The following is a 15,000-nucleotide window of genomic DNA, read 5'->3' as shown; positions in this document are numbered from 1 at the left end:
AAGATATTTAAGGGGGGAGGAACGAGGTGGGGTTGACAGTGATATGTGAACTTGTTATGGAGCCAAGAATGAGCTAGGATTTCTTTTTTCTCTTTTTTGCAAGGAAAGCGAAACATGCAAGGGATGATTTATTTGGTGTTTTTTTTATGAACGTCAGTTGTCTCTCTCTCTCTCTCTCTCTCTCTCTCTCTCTCTCTCTCTCTCTCTCTCTCTCTCTCTCTCTCTCTCTCTCTCTCTCTCTCTCTCTCTCTCTCTCTCTCTCTCTCTCTCTCTCTCTCTTTCTCTCTTTCTCTCTTTCTCTCTTTCTCTCTTTCTCTCTTTCTCTCTTTCTCTCTCTCCCTCCCCTCCCCTCCCTCTCCCTTTCCCTCTCCCTCTCTGTCCCCCTCCCCCTCCCTCTCTCTCTGCCCCCCTTCTCCCTCCCACTAACCAACCTCGCCCTCACACCTCCACACACACACACACACACACACACACACACACACACACACACACACACACACACACACACACACACACACACACACACACACACACACACACACACACACACACACACACACACACACACACACATGCGCGCGCATACACAAACCTTCTCATCAGCAAGACTAATGCAAGCATACTTTTCCCTTCCCGAACTTTTACGGGCTGATCGTGAGAGGTGCTTGGAGGCGGGGAAAGAACACCACACGCGTACCCTGTTTTAGTGTCTGTATGTGTGACCATGTCTAACTCGCCCTTTATTGTGGTAATTGCGTTATCATTTTATTTATCTTTTTTTTTTTCTTTTTTTTTTTTTTTGGGGGGGGGGGGGGGGTTGTGTGGGGATAGGTTGGGGTGAGGTGGGAGTGGGGTGGCTTTGTGTTGTTTGTTGGGTATAGTTCTTTTTTGTCACCGTGACTGTTTTTATTTGTGTTGATTATGCAAAGTGGAAAGTTTCTGTACATGTCATCTTGTTATTTGGTGTGTTTAATAGTTACGGGAGGAAATGTTGCCATTTAGAGGGTTAACAATGCTTGGGGGAATAATATGAATGCTATTAATCGGAGAAATAGCTTTGTAGAGATAGAGAGAGAGAGAGAGAGAGAGAGAGAGAGAGAGAGAGAGAGAGAGAGAGAGAGAGAGAGAGAGAGAGAGAGAGAGAGAGAGAGAGAGAGAGAGAGAGAAAGAGAGGGGGAGACAGAGAGAGAGAGAGAGAGAGAGAGAGAGAGAGAGAGAGAGAGAGAAAGAAAGAGAGGGGGGAGACATAGAGAGAGAGAGAGAGAGAGAGAGAGAGAGAGAGAGAGAGAGAAAGAAAGAGAAAGAGAGAGAGGGGTGAGAGATAGATAGAGAGAGAAAGGGGTGAGATAGATAGAGAGAGAGAGAGAGAGAGAGGGAAGAGATAGATAGATATAGGGAGAGAGAGGGGGGAGATAGATAGAGAGAGAGAGAAAGAGAGGGGGGAGAGATAGATATATAGAGGGAGGAGAGATAGATAGATAGAGGGAGGAGAGATAGATAGATAGAGGGAGAGAGAGAGAGAGAGAGAGAGAGAGAGAGAGAGAGAGAGAGAGAGAGAGAGAGAGAGAGAGAGAGAGAGAGAGAGAGAGAGAGAGAGAGAGAGAGAGAGAGAGAACCGGATGTGGAGACATAACAGCGTGCCTATACCACTAGACCGTGACTGGAACTTCTCAGAATCAAACCACAATATGTTCAACGCTTTTCCAAGGCCCATTCACACATGTCAGCCTTTGAATGTTTGTTTACCTGCTATCTCACATGCTCAACATTTCTACCTTTCTCTCTTTGTACTTCTCTTCTTGCGTTAAAAGTCATTTCCTCACGTTCTTGTATACTGTATAAACATGTCTTACATAAGTTGCTTGTCTGAAAGTAGTATATTTTTACTTGTTTACCGATCAGCTTGTTCCATGCAGCTAGCATCATGATGAATGTAGAGTGAAGAGCGCATGTATTTAAGAATAGTCTAGGATATAGAGGCATCGTGACTGTTGGAGTGGGAGTGGGATGTGTGCTTGCAGGCAGCGTGAGTGAGCGTGGCGTCACGTACTTTCACCCAGCATGACTCGACCGTCGCATTTGATGGTGGAGATAGAGTCACGAGCGCTCCGCCCTCCCTCCTGGATCGGCAGTCTCGCATGCTGGCGTTCTGTCTGTCCGTCTGGGTGTGTGGATGACTGGCTGTCCTATTTAGCTGTCTGTCTGTCTAATTATGGGTAGTCGGCCTTCCAGAATGCAGCGGGACCCTCCTTGTGCCGGGGAGGATGCCCATGCCAGGGGTTCCGTGACCACGCGTCGGTTTGGCGTCCTGTAGATCTTAGTCGTGTTTCTTGGCAAGTTGTGGCATGTTTGGAGTGGTCATTTTCCCCGTGAGTTAAATAGATTGCAATTATGAGTTAAGTGGTACCGCCCCCGCAGAGACGCGTTAACGCCCCGGGGATGCAGGTAATTAGCAGGAAAGCCTGAGTGATCCCTCCATGTTGACGAGAGTTTGTATGTGTTTCTTGCAGTGGACCCCCGGCGGCAGCAGCAGTGTCCCATCTGCTTCAAATGGCTGAGCAAAAGGACGCATCTACCCACCCACATCCGTGATCAGCACTCCTCCACTACCACATACCAGCACAAGTGCGACGTCTGCAACAAGCACTACCGCACTCGCAACGCTTTAGCCAACCACAAGAGCCTTCAGCACCGCGGGAAGCAGGCTCAGCAGCCGATGCAGCAGTACCAGAATCAGCCGCAGCATGTCCAGACGACACCTCTCCGGCAGCTACCTCCCGTTCAGCAGCACCAGGATGTTGTACAGGGCCACCAGAACAAGGTCACCAACCCTCTGTCTTCGGTCCCCCTCACCTCCCCCACCTCCCTGGCTGCACACCCCCTCGCTTCCCCAACCTCGCTCCCTCAACACTCGCTCCCCTCTCCCACCCCCCAGTCCTCCTCCTCCTCCTCCTCCTCCGCCTCCCTCTCCTCCCCAACCATACACGCAGCCACGCCTGGGTCTCGGAGACTAAGCGAGCACAGCGCGGCGCCCGCAGACCACCAGGCCCACCGCCAGCACCACCAGCAGGGCGGGCCGCCGCATCAGTTCCAGAGTCAGCAGAAGGTCGCTCCCGTCCAGCAGAACACCTTCACGCAGGGCAGCACGAGGCACTCGGCCCCCACCAGCAGATAACCGGAGCCGCAGGGGCGTGGCGGTGGCCCGGCCCAGGTGCGCTGCTGTCCCAGCCCACAGCGTCGAGTGTAGCCTTGGCATTGCTCTCGTGGCCTCTTGCTCTGTTCTCTCCTCCTCCTCAGCCTCGCCGCTTTCTTCTCTCTATCCCTTTCTGTGTATTTTTTTCCTCCTTTTGTACCAAATTCTCCTTTATCTATTGATTCTCCCTCTTCCTCCTACTTCTCTTCATCTCGTTTCTTATTCATATTCTTCATTTTCCTCTTATTCTTCTTCGTCTTCTTATTTTCCTCCTCCTTTTATTTTCTCCTATTTCTTCTTCCTCTTTTATCTCCTTATCATTTACTTAGACTTCTTCTTCTTTCACCTTCTTCTCTCCTTCCTTCACCTTCCACTTTTACATCCTCTCTTCTCCGTCTTCCGTATGTTTCTCCTTTTCCTCTTCCTCTCCCATAACACTTCCTTTTTATTAGTCCTCTTGTTCTGCTACCTTTTTCGCCATTTGCTACGTCTTCCTTTGTTTCCTTTCTCCATCCTTTCTTCTCTTTCCTCATCGTACTAATATTTTTTCCTCTTCTTTTACTTATTAGTATTCTTTATCTTTCATTCTTTCTGCTTTCTCTTTACAACTGTCTATTCTTCTTCTACTACATATTTTTTTCTTCCTTTTATACTACTGTTCTCCTCTTCTTCTTTTGTTTCCTCCTCCAGTCCTTCAAATCCTTACATATCTCTTCACAACCTCCTGTCCATTCCTGTCTTCACCTCCTCGTACTCCTCATTTACCTTCTATTTCTTATTTCCTCTTTCCCTCCTCCTTCATTCTGTTCAATCTCTTCTCCCTCTTCTTCTCCCTTTCCCAGCCATCCCTCTTTCTCTCCCCTTTCTACTTCACATAAAAAAAAATATCATGTTGGACCACATGAAGCCGCTGGACCTCGCATGCCCGGATGGAGAGTCACACAGACAAAGAGGGAAGATAATAAAACAGAGGCTGATATCGGTCGCATCATTTATCATTATTTTCAAATCAACTTCATAATTCTTTGAGAAATTATTGTCAACCTCCATGGCGTGTTCTGAAGTATTATTGCAGATTTTTTGTTCTATTTCTATCTATATATTCATTTAGTTTCCGTTTTCGTAATGATCCCTATTTTTTTTTCCTAGTGTCAGCCATCATAATTTTTGTCGTCGTTGCATACGTTGTGCCCTTTATTATCATTAGTTTCGTTGTCAACATTCTCATCAACATTATCGTATTTGGATGATCAAGAGATTAGCAATACAAACATATACCCGACTCCTAATGAATTATTAATCTGAGAAAAAAAATGAAGCTTCGACAACAAATTGCTCAAGATTAGTTTGAATGTTTACGGTTTACTTTTGGGCTCAAAATAAAGAATTCAATAATTCATAACAAGAAACTACGTAAAAAGACGGATATGATCAAATTAAATCAAAGTGAATTAAAAACACTTCAAATGCCAAGACAGGATTTGTATAATTTATCTTTAACTAATTAGGAAAACTAAGCTCGAAATTGATTTTTTTTTTCCATTTTTCAATAATTGATTGAATAGTAATTACGTTTACAAACACAAAATGATATAGATAAATGAGTAGAAAGATCCTTCAAATAAATCAGAATGTATTTAAACCGCTACAGACGCCGATATAAAGTTACTAATGTTACAACCTGCAACAATTTCATTTTCTGCCTGTTACATTGCATTACGGTGAGTAATTATGTGCGTTGCCCCTTCCTCTGATTGCCACATGGTAGCTCTGTTGTATCAAACCTATCATGAGTCTGTGAGGTTTTCTTTGTTTCTTTGCAACGAGTAGACCTGGCTTAATGGTTTGTTGTTTCACCTTCACCTGAACCAAGGAGTCGCCAGAGGTCCGTGGTAGGGAAACGGGCAATGAAGGTGTTTACGTGTGTGTGTGTGGCTTTTCTGGTGATTGCATGTGGGTGCTTGTGTGTGTGATTTTGGTGCCTTTGGTGTATGTGTCTGCCTCTGCTTACTCTGTATGTGTGAGTGGCGTGCCTTGATATGCATGTGCACTTTTGTGTGCGTTCGCATATATGTGTGCGAGTGTGTGTAAGTGTGTGTTGTGTGTGTGTGTGTGTGTGTGTGTGTGTGTGTGTGTGTGTGTGTGTGTGTGTGTGTATGTGTACGTGTGTATTGTGTGTGTGTGTGTATTGTGTGTGTATGTTTGTATGTGTGTGTATATATATGTATGCTCATATGTGAGATAAATAGATAAATAGGTATCTGTTATCTGTGTGTCTGTCTGCGTGCTTGGGACGTTCATTCATTCATTCACTCACTCTTCGATTTCCCATAGCGCCATCAGCAATCAAGATGTTCTGGAAAGGTCATTACGACTGTTTATGCTCTGAAGACCATTGCTATTTTAGAAATTTGTGGTCGTGAAGTTCCTCCAACGTCCCTCTCTGCCCGGGTGTACTGCCCACAGTGCCCAGTGCCCAAGTCTGCTGTGTCTGTTCTGTTGTCAGATAGTCTCTGCGCTCTTAGCTGGCGTGGCGTTATCTTGGTGTGGTGTATATAAGTGTAGATAGAAGAAACATGTCGAAGGGAACAGATGATTTATAAGCAAATAATTTATGAAATAAAGGAATATTATCGACTTTGATTCTCATTTTCCCCCAACTCTCTCCTACTTGTACAAAGGTACACCCAGATCGAACCTGCTACATCCTCGCAGCAGGATGATATATTCCTGGAATTAAATGACAATGGAGTATCACATTAGCGTTTCATCTTTTTTTCTAGAAAACTGTATTTAAAGATGTTTTTCATGTGTTTGATGGTTGATCATTGTCGCATAGTTTAGAGCCCCAGTTCAGCATGATCTTCACGAACTTAATATCAACTGAAGTATGTTGATGCTATCGTTTAATTTTTTTTTATTATAGTTTTACTACACATTATGATATACTAGAAATCTCAAAAGTGATCACTGCTACAGAATGGAGCCTGTTACCGCATCCGAAATTGACGCAATCGATCACCGTCCATACGGGTAATTTTCCCCCATCCCCTTTTTCAGCACCAACCCTCCCCCACCTTGCCATCACACCACTATCCATCCGACCAAACCAAGTCGCAAGAACTACACCGTCGACATCACCACCAAACCACGAAATACCCGTCACCCTCACACCCACGAGTTCAAAGCCACCACCATCGCCCCCTCCCCCCTGCCCCTCCGCCTCCATCCCAAGCCCGCTCTTCCAACCAGCACCACGACCGAGGTCAGTCACCTGCCTAGTAAATGACCTTAGGCTGTTTGGGTCTTTATAGTTTCATCGCTCAAGATCTCTTTTAGCGAGGCGGGCGGAGGGGGGGAGGAAGAGGGGGAGGGGGAGGTCTCCTGGTGACTTGCGATGTTATTGTCTATTATGAAGAACGCCAGGATACCTTTGAGCTTTGATGAAGACATTTTGCTTTGGGAGAAGTGATTCGATGTATAATGGGAATAATCGGACGGTCATCATGAGTGGGAATATTGAGAATGATAAATTTCAAGCGATAGAAGATAAAAATAATATAACATATGATTCAAAAATGACAAAGGAGAGAGAGAGAGAGAGAGAGACAGAGACAGAGAGAGAGAGAGAGAGAGAGAGAGAGAGAGAGAGAGAGAGAGAGAAGGAGAGAAGAATGATAAATAATATAGATATGTCTGTCCATATGTAACAAATATATAGCAACCTATTAAAAGTGAAAAAAACGAAATAAACCAAAATACACCGAAGCAGCGCCGGCAGCGGCAACACGAGCCCAGAATGATGAGGCCGAGCAAGGCGCCCACGAATTCACACCGCAAGCAAGGAAATCTTCGGAAGCCCGAGCGTGTATCTCGGCTTATCTCTCTAAGCAAGAGCGACGTCCAAAGCCCCATGAATGCCAATACTGCCTCAGCGAAACAGCCCGGGTAGCTCCAGGGTGATACAATCAATCGGGGAGTTGATCCGCCCCGAAAGGTTGCTGTTTGAAACGACTACCGCGGCTGTTCACGGCATTCTCACACGGATCAGATACTCTTGCACTTACCAGGGGCTTTCACATTCATCAGGACTTTCTATACTTATTGCAGAAGGAAACATTTGCTTACTTGGCCTCAAGTATTTCACGGATACTTCTTTACTTACTTGGGTATTACATTTTTAAGCGGTTGACGCCGGGAGTGCGTATATAAATGCTGTTCATTTCTATTTTCTTTTATGATCATTAAATATTTTAACACAGGTATTTCCACACGGGCTTAGTAACCTATTAGTTATTTAGTACACTTACACGGATCTCTATTCTTTACCCCAATACTTGAATTTTCGAGAAAAAAATAATTTGATGAACTTTATGGTGATAATAAAGATGATAGTAATAATAATGTAAATAACGATAATAATAATAACATCATTAAAAACAATTTCAGGTAGGTGAACAATTTGACTCCGTAACTAAGCGTTTTTGTAACTATCTGTGTCTAAAAAAAAGTAAAACACAAAATACAACCATGGTGGGTTGTATGTATCCCCACCTGGGTTAGAGGAAGTAATTCTCTCCAGGGCCATACTTATCTTCGCCTCGAATGTTCTCCAGAAACCACGATTTTACTTTCCTATCCAAGTATTTACATTTTTATAGACGGATTTATGTGAGGCGCTCATCCTAATAAATTGTCCCATACCTTCATATTTGGTTCGCATTATCAACATTCTGCGTACTCCTATAGTCATCCATACCATTGCCCTTAATATTGGTCATTTTCACGCTCATAAGGCTTTCTCACACCACTAATTTCCGCGGTACTTTTTCAGTCCCTGATGCTTTTCGTTTTGACATCCATCCAGGCCCCTGGTACTTAGCGATTTCTCACCGTGAAGGCGCTTACCAATCGCCCCTACCTAAGCAGGGATCTTGCAGACTCGTAAAACAACTATCGCACCTATCTGGCGCCCTTATTTGCACGCCGAATGCCTTCACGCCCTCTAGGTACTCCGTGACCCGGTAAGGTCTACATATGCAGAAATCCAGGAGGGTTTTGCGCGTTTCCACCCGTGTCTGATTAAGTAAAAGATCGCATTACTTAAATTGGAGAGCGCTGTGAATGACAGGGCAGATTTTTGTCCGTTTAGCGGTCGAGCAGAGCGCTCTTTTCTTCCCTTGATTTCTTTTCGTTCGCCGCCATTAGCGTCAGAAGAGATTTGTATCATACAGATCGCGGCCGCTTGCAACCTTTCACCTTTTTTGGGTACTCGAGATAAAGACCAACAAACTGTCCTCGCTAAGATACCACAAGTCATTACGAGATGAAAAGCGCCGGTGCTGTCTTCATAAACTCAAAATAAAGTTCATTTGGCGATGGCCTATGATTGCCTTCACTTGCAGTGTAACCGTAGACCAGGTTCGCTTAGCTATAACGACTCTTTATTTCATTCCTTCTCCCCACGTTTTGTCATATTGTTTCGACACGTTTGCCGCACCCGCTAGTTTTCGCTCATGATGTTAAGGCTAGAGAATGCCACGCATTTCCGAACCGTTTTACTCCCAACAGAAATAATGTCGAGCAAAATCCTAGGTCACTGACTTGAAGGGAATATACGTGCGTGATCGTCTGTACGTACATGTTAGTGCACAGTCTCACACACAAACGCGCATACTAGTAAAACATTGTGTGTAGAATCATACCAGGTAAAAACTATTTCATGACTTTAATTTCTTGCATCGGTGGTACATGAACAGGCTTTTGTGTGCGATAAATCTTTGAAAGTTAGTCAGCTCCCATTATGGTGGGCAGCAGAATGACGCAGCGAGTGTGCCCGGGGCACGTGTGCTCGCCTCCGCCACTTGTCACGCCAGTCACTGTTTTCGTAACGGGACCCACGTCGTCTCGGTGGTTCCGCCTGCTCTGGAAACCTATGCCAGATTCATATCGAATCGTCTTTTTATGGGAAAATAGATAAGATAATGTTCTGGATTGTAGTTACGACGTCTGACGAGGCACGGTCGACGGTCTGATTATAAAATTACAGGAAGATAGTGTATCAGACTTTCGTGACCAAGATATATTACGTTGTGCAAGGAATATCGCTTGGTCACTCCTTCTGGCAGACATGCTGTTATAAGTAGTCACGATACTTCTAGTCCAGGTTTAGGTTTAAGCATCGTTGTTTTTTTCTGCCTTGCCCATTTTGTCAAGCGTGAGCATGGAACTCTGACAAAGATAAAAGATTCCTTACATTTTAGATGAGGTTTAAATGCTTCGACCACCATCATAAGTCCCCTTTATCGTGTGCAAGTGACAGTCGCCATGTTTGTAACTGGTCATGTGTCCTTATATCGGTACGGATATCTCTCTCCTATTTCTTGCATTAAAGATATATAATACTTGAGTTCTTATCAATGCAAAGGATTGTGCTATACCATGTCTCGCCTGCACAAACAAGCACCAATTACCGCAAGACTACTCGAGTGGATGACTCGAAAGAACATATCTTTCAGCATCTGTTACGGTTTTAATCTTTATCTTTCCAGAAACTCCGTTACGATGTCCTCAGACAATTCCTCTAATTCATTCTAGGCAAAGTGTGAACAGCCTCTTCTGGCACGCTCGAGGATCAACCTCATTTCATTTTTTTTTTTTTTTTCGTATTGACCTTTCGAAGGATTTCTCCGATGCTTAAAAAAAGGAAACAAGTAGTGAAAATACGCTCCCGCTGACCCAAAAGAACTAACCGCTTAAATTTCTTTTTCCTTTTTTTCGTTCAGGTACTTATCTGGGCTAATGGGTGATATATTATTATTTTCACTCTGATATTTTTAAATGCCTTAGGAGCACGACTAAAAGTTTATTCTTATTTCCAAAGGAGTTATAAGTCTGTTTAGTTAAGCCCTTCGTCCGAATCCAGATATCACGCCTGCAAAATCATTATTTACTTATTTATTTTCATCTAATGCCACCAAAGACGGAGCTCCTCCCCGGCCAACGGTGCCATCGACCCCACAATGACTAGCCGTTTATGTACAGTGAATATTTTATATGCGCTAAAACATTGTAGTGTATTTGAGATGAGATAGATATTTTGGAATTTGAAGTGCAGTTTTGATGACTGTTTATTGTCGACAGAAGAAAAGCATTCACGTGGATTCACTGTGGTATATAGATAGAAAAATAAAGCTCTTGGGAATTCTTTAATGAACTGATTTCATCTATATGATAAGGAAGTGTAGATTTCGTTTCATGGTCAGCTTAGTTGTAGTTAGATTTATTGTAGATAGGGAAGTAAAGCTCCTATTACTTCATTAGAAAGTATTTTTTTTTATTTTTTTTTATATATTTCTTTTGAATTATGAGGAATGATTTTCCTTGGTAAATTTCGTCCTCGTAAGTTTAATAAATTGTATAGTGTGCAAGTATAGTACCAATGCTCCGGAACTACCTGGTTACTTATATATAGTTCATCTCTATGTTTATCTCTTAAAATGATAAAGTCTGAGCCAAAATAGTAGGCTTAAATTGTATATTAACTGGATGGTAAACTCTTCATATTTACGATGCTACCTCTTGAACTACCATTGCTTAGAAACGGTTATATCGAACTGCATGATATTTTATATTGTTGATTTTAAATCTTCATGTACTGTTTGATAATTCTGGATGATTTGCTTTTGAAGATTTATTGTTTAGAAGTAGGTGCGTGTGTATATTTTTCTTTAATTGACACTATACATTAAAAATTGGCAACTTGTGACCGCAGACTTATATGTCCGAACATTTTATTTCTTCACCTTTTAGCTGAACAAATCATAGCAAGTAACCATATTTCTGCCTTTCATGTTTCCTGCATTTGGATACTTGTGAATATACTAAGATCTAGACTTCCTATACGGCAAGACTCAGAACTTGCTTGCAGTTAAGTCTAAAACACATGCACATCATGCACCACTTGTTGACTATGTATGTACACTTTCCCCTGTGACCCATTAAAACAGTAAACAACACAACAAAATAAAGATACAGTCTGAAGCAGAAAAGCAAAAACAATAATCTGAAAAACAGACTGGCATACAAAAATGTATATGACAGTACAGTTGGCAATGTTTCACATCCTTCATGCAACCAGAAAAAACGTACATACTGTAGGCCTACATGATATCGAACTTGACCTTTAAAAATCCACAGCTATTACACTGAGTTACTAGATCTTCCAGAAAAAAATGACCAAAACAAAACTGCAAATCCTTATATTCCCAAGTATTCATTGATTTTCAAGGTTCTCTATGACTTATGATAAAAAAATTCTCTCTCTCTCTCTCTCTCTCTCTCTCTCTCTCTCTCTCTCTCTCTCTCTCTCTCTCTCTCTCTCTCTCTCTCTCTCTCTCTCTCTCTCTCTCTCTCTCTCTCTCCATGGTGTATGTAGGTCTGTGTACATGAGTGTATCTGAGAATGTGTTTTCTCTTTATGTCGTAAATTTGTGTTCACACTCACACACACGCACACGCACACGCACACACACACACACACATACACATACACACACACACACACATACACATACACACACACACACACGTGTATTGTTCTCACCCAGTTGTTTAAATACAGGAGAGAGAGCTATGCTCAGAGGGACCCGTTTGATATATTTAGATTGATACAACTTTGAATGTATGTTTCTGACACATGCATCGTTTTCAACTTGTGTATGTATTAATAAGCATATGTACATACATACATACACATACATAAATGTGAATATGTCTATATCATGGGGATGGTAATAAAAAAAAAATGCTTCATTATTTCGCAAAAGACGAACAGCGAAACTGGTTCGTTTCTGTCAGTGTAGGTCTTGTCACGAAATTTCATGAATTATTAATCATCTATACTAAGCAATTTCTTTCACTTCTTCATTCCGTTTAATTTTGATGAATAGAGATCTAGAAAATAACTTTATGGCCATTTTTCTACAACTGAAAAGCAAAAAGATATAAAATAATGACATTTAACTAGTCTTATCTCACTATCTTTTAGAAGTTAATTACCGTCAAAATCATTTTAAAAAATCAAAAACTATACAACAACTACTCATACTATATTCATAGAAGAAAAATACAAAAAAAAGTAATGGATGATAGACACCCAAAGAAAATCGTAATTTTCCCGCTAAAAATATCCTGATTTTGAACCACAAGGATTAGTGCTGAAGAGGAGTTCCAAGGAGTAACACTTGCAGTTTTTTGCTCCTCTATTCCAACGCGGAGGAGAACAGAGACGGAATGTAATTTCAGAATACAGAAGACAACAATAAGGATAAAGAAAGAGAAAAAAAGAGTTCTTTGTTGATTAGAGGAAGCAAGAGGGCTAATTTTGTATCTTCATTTTCTCTGTTCTTTCTCCACTGACCTTTTCTGAAGGACGGAAGGGATTGTTGGTCAGGTCTGTTTTTGGTATTTTTTCTACAATTGTAATTATGATATTCGTATTTTTTACGGGTTTTTTTTTCGTTAAACAAGTGAACGCTGTAAAGGCTAATTCCTTAATTTCGGAATTGTAATTTATTTCGTTTTATGGTCTTGTAAGTTATTCTTAAGATTTTGATATGAATTGTATGATTTCGATAAACAATTGTCAGATATTCTGTGTATGGAAACTGTGGAAAATACATATTTGATATTGGTATTTTACCTGGACTTGGATATGCAATGGTTAAAAAAACTGAAAAAATCGGGATGTGGTAATGCTAATATGTTTATTTTTTTAATTGGTTATTTTTATGATTTTCTTTTGGTGTATGTAGGTAGTTAGGCAAGTCTGGAATTGGTTTTACATTTGCAACTTTTTTTTCTTATTAATTTGTTACTTAACACTCCAAGTTTTATCAGAAATATTTGTCATCTTTACTTTGAGCAGCTATTGTAGATTCCTTATGAAATCATCAGTAGAATGTTTTAGAATAGTGTAATCTTGATAGAGAATAGGCTAATCTGTATGAATGGCAGTGAACAACTTGAGGAAAGATAACATATTGTAGATGTATATATGACCAAGTTTGCTGCATGAGTTTTCTGCTTGGAATATCTCTCCTTGGCTATGTCAGTACATCATTGAACATATTTTAAAGACATTATCGTAATATATTTTTACATGATTTCCAGGATGGAGCCGCTAAACAAGAATTATACTTGTGACACAACCTCTGGCACCATGTCACCTCTCTGTGTGACAAGTACAGATGCCAGTCTGGAAGAATCTCATGTAACATCAAGTGTGCATAGTCAAGGCCATGCCACATTTAATGAGGTAACTCCAATGGTGGTTGTTTTTCTTTTGCTTTCAGAATGGATAAATAGTTCAGAAATTTCTGTAGAAATAGTAGGTAAGAATATTCATAATCAATGATTTTACTAGTTCCTATATGAAGATAAGTTTTACAAGATTCACTGTTGTATTTGTTGAATTTTATATGACTTTGGGCTCTAAAGCATTTGTGTAAGCAAGAGCTGTTTGCCAGAGTTGTACCCAACAAAGTGGTTGTAAAAAAAAGAGAATAATAGAAAATTGAGTCAACTTACCTTCATCCCATTGCATAAACTCCATTTTCTTTAATAGTAAAGGAAAACAGATTATGAGCCAAGGCTAATCTTATTATTATTATTATTTTTTTTTTTTTTATCAAAGTCTCTTCAATTCATTGCTTACAAATCAATAGTAAAGTCAGAAGTTAGTATTGTGACTGTAGTTTTGTTTTTTCTCCATGCTCTTGTTAATATTATTAATTGTTTTGTAGCTGAAGAGATCCTTTTAATCACCCTAACTTATTAGGTGGTTATAGGGTTCCTAACTTTGAATTAAAGTATGTTCATACTTCAGTTTCATATTTTTAATGTTATAAATTGGTTAAAAAGTTGGTTTTGATAATTGTAAGCTTTAGTGAAAGATAATGTATGTATATATATACATGTATATATGTTTGTGTGTGTGTGTATGTATATATGGATATATATAATTTATCACTGGTAACTATCAAATTGACATTATATTGATATACAATATATGCAATAAGCAAGAATTTGTTATAGGTTTTTTGTTTTTTTATCATGGCTGTTAAGTAAGAAAATGAACAATCTTACCAATAATTCAAGTAATTCAAGATACAGGTACATTTTCAAGCTTAAGAAATCATGTGAACCACAGCATTTATAACTTTAATGTGGCTAGGTTGAAATAAGCTCCTTGTTATTTCAGGATGACAGCGAAGAACAACTGCGCGAAGACCCTGAATGTATTCACTTACTTTCGCCTACCATTCCTCGCAAACTTCCTGCTCACAGTAAGTAGGTTGTGGCATTACTATTATAACTACCTCTTCTTTCATTGATATATTTTTTCAATATTTTTCATTTAGAAGTGTTTCTTGATAGTACATAAATCAATATATTTTCATATATTAACTTTTTTTTTTTTTTTCTTTCGTATATGATTGTGGTAATAGTTATGGTAAATATTTAGAAGATGTCCATATGCCTGACACTATCCTCAAACATTTTTGCCAAACATTTTTGCACTTGGGCAAAGGCCAACAAATATACCTTGTTTGTATTTTGGCAACATAGAAGTAGTGATTTATTGTCAAATATGTACCAGTCTAAGCTTATCTTAACACATAGATCACTTGAGTATCAGCTAATAACTTCAGATTGTTGGCCTACCACCACAGATCATAGGAAGTTTCAAGTGGATTTGGATAGAGCACTGCCTGTGTAATAGCAAGAAGAAATCCCACTACAGAT

At 40.5% G+C, this 15,000-nt stretch overlaps 1 protein-coding gene across 1 annotated transcript in view; it reads left to right on the top strand.

The window, feature by feature from the left end:
* Positions 1-12,439: 12,439 nt before the first annotated feature.
* Positions 12,440-15,000, top strand: part of LOC147467765 (uncharacterized) — a 10,470-nt gene continuing 7,909 nt past the window's right edge. The window contains exons 1-4 of the mRNA XM_086556598.1: positions 12,440-12,488; positions 13,366-13,510; positions 14,456-14,544; positions 14,824-14,970. Of these exons, the coding sequence (XP_086412724.1) occupies positions 12,487-12,488; positions 13,366-13,510; positions 14,456-14,544; positions 14,824-14,970 (383 nt within the window). The 5' untranslated portion in view covers positions 12,440-12,486. The remainder of the gene's footprint in view (positions 12,489-13,365; positions 13,511-14,455; positions 14,545-14,823; positions 14,971-15,000) is intronic.

The sequence above is a fragment of the Penaeus japonicus genome, unplaced genomic scaffold (genome assembly GCF_977035675.1).
Source record: "Penaeus japonicus unplaced genomic scaffold, GWHDUDI00000001_assembly GWHDUDI00000033, whole genome shotgun sequence".
NCBI lineage: Eukaryota > Metazoa > Arthropoda > Malacostraca > Decapoda > Penaeidae > Penaeus > Penaeus japonicus.
The sequence above is the reverse complement of the archived record's forward strand: the minus strand, read 5'-3'. Positions and strand labels throughout refer to the sequence as shown.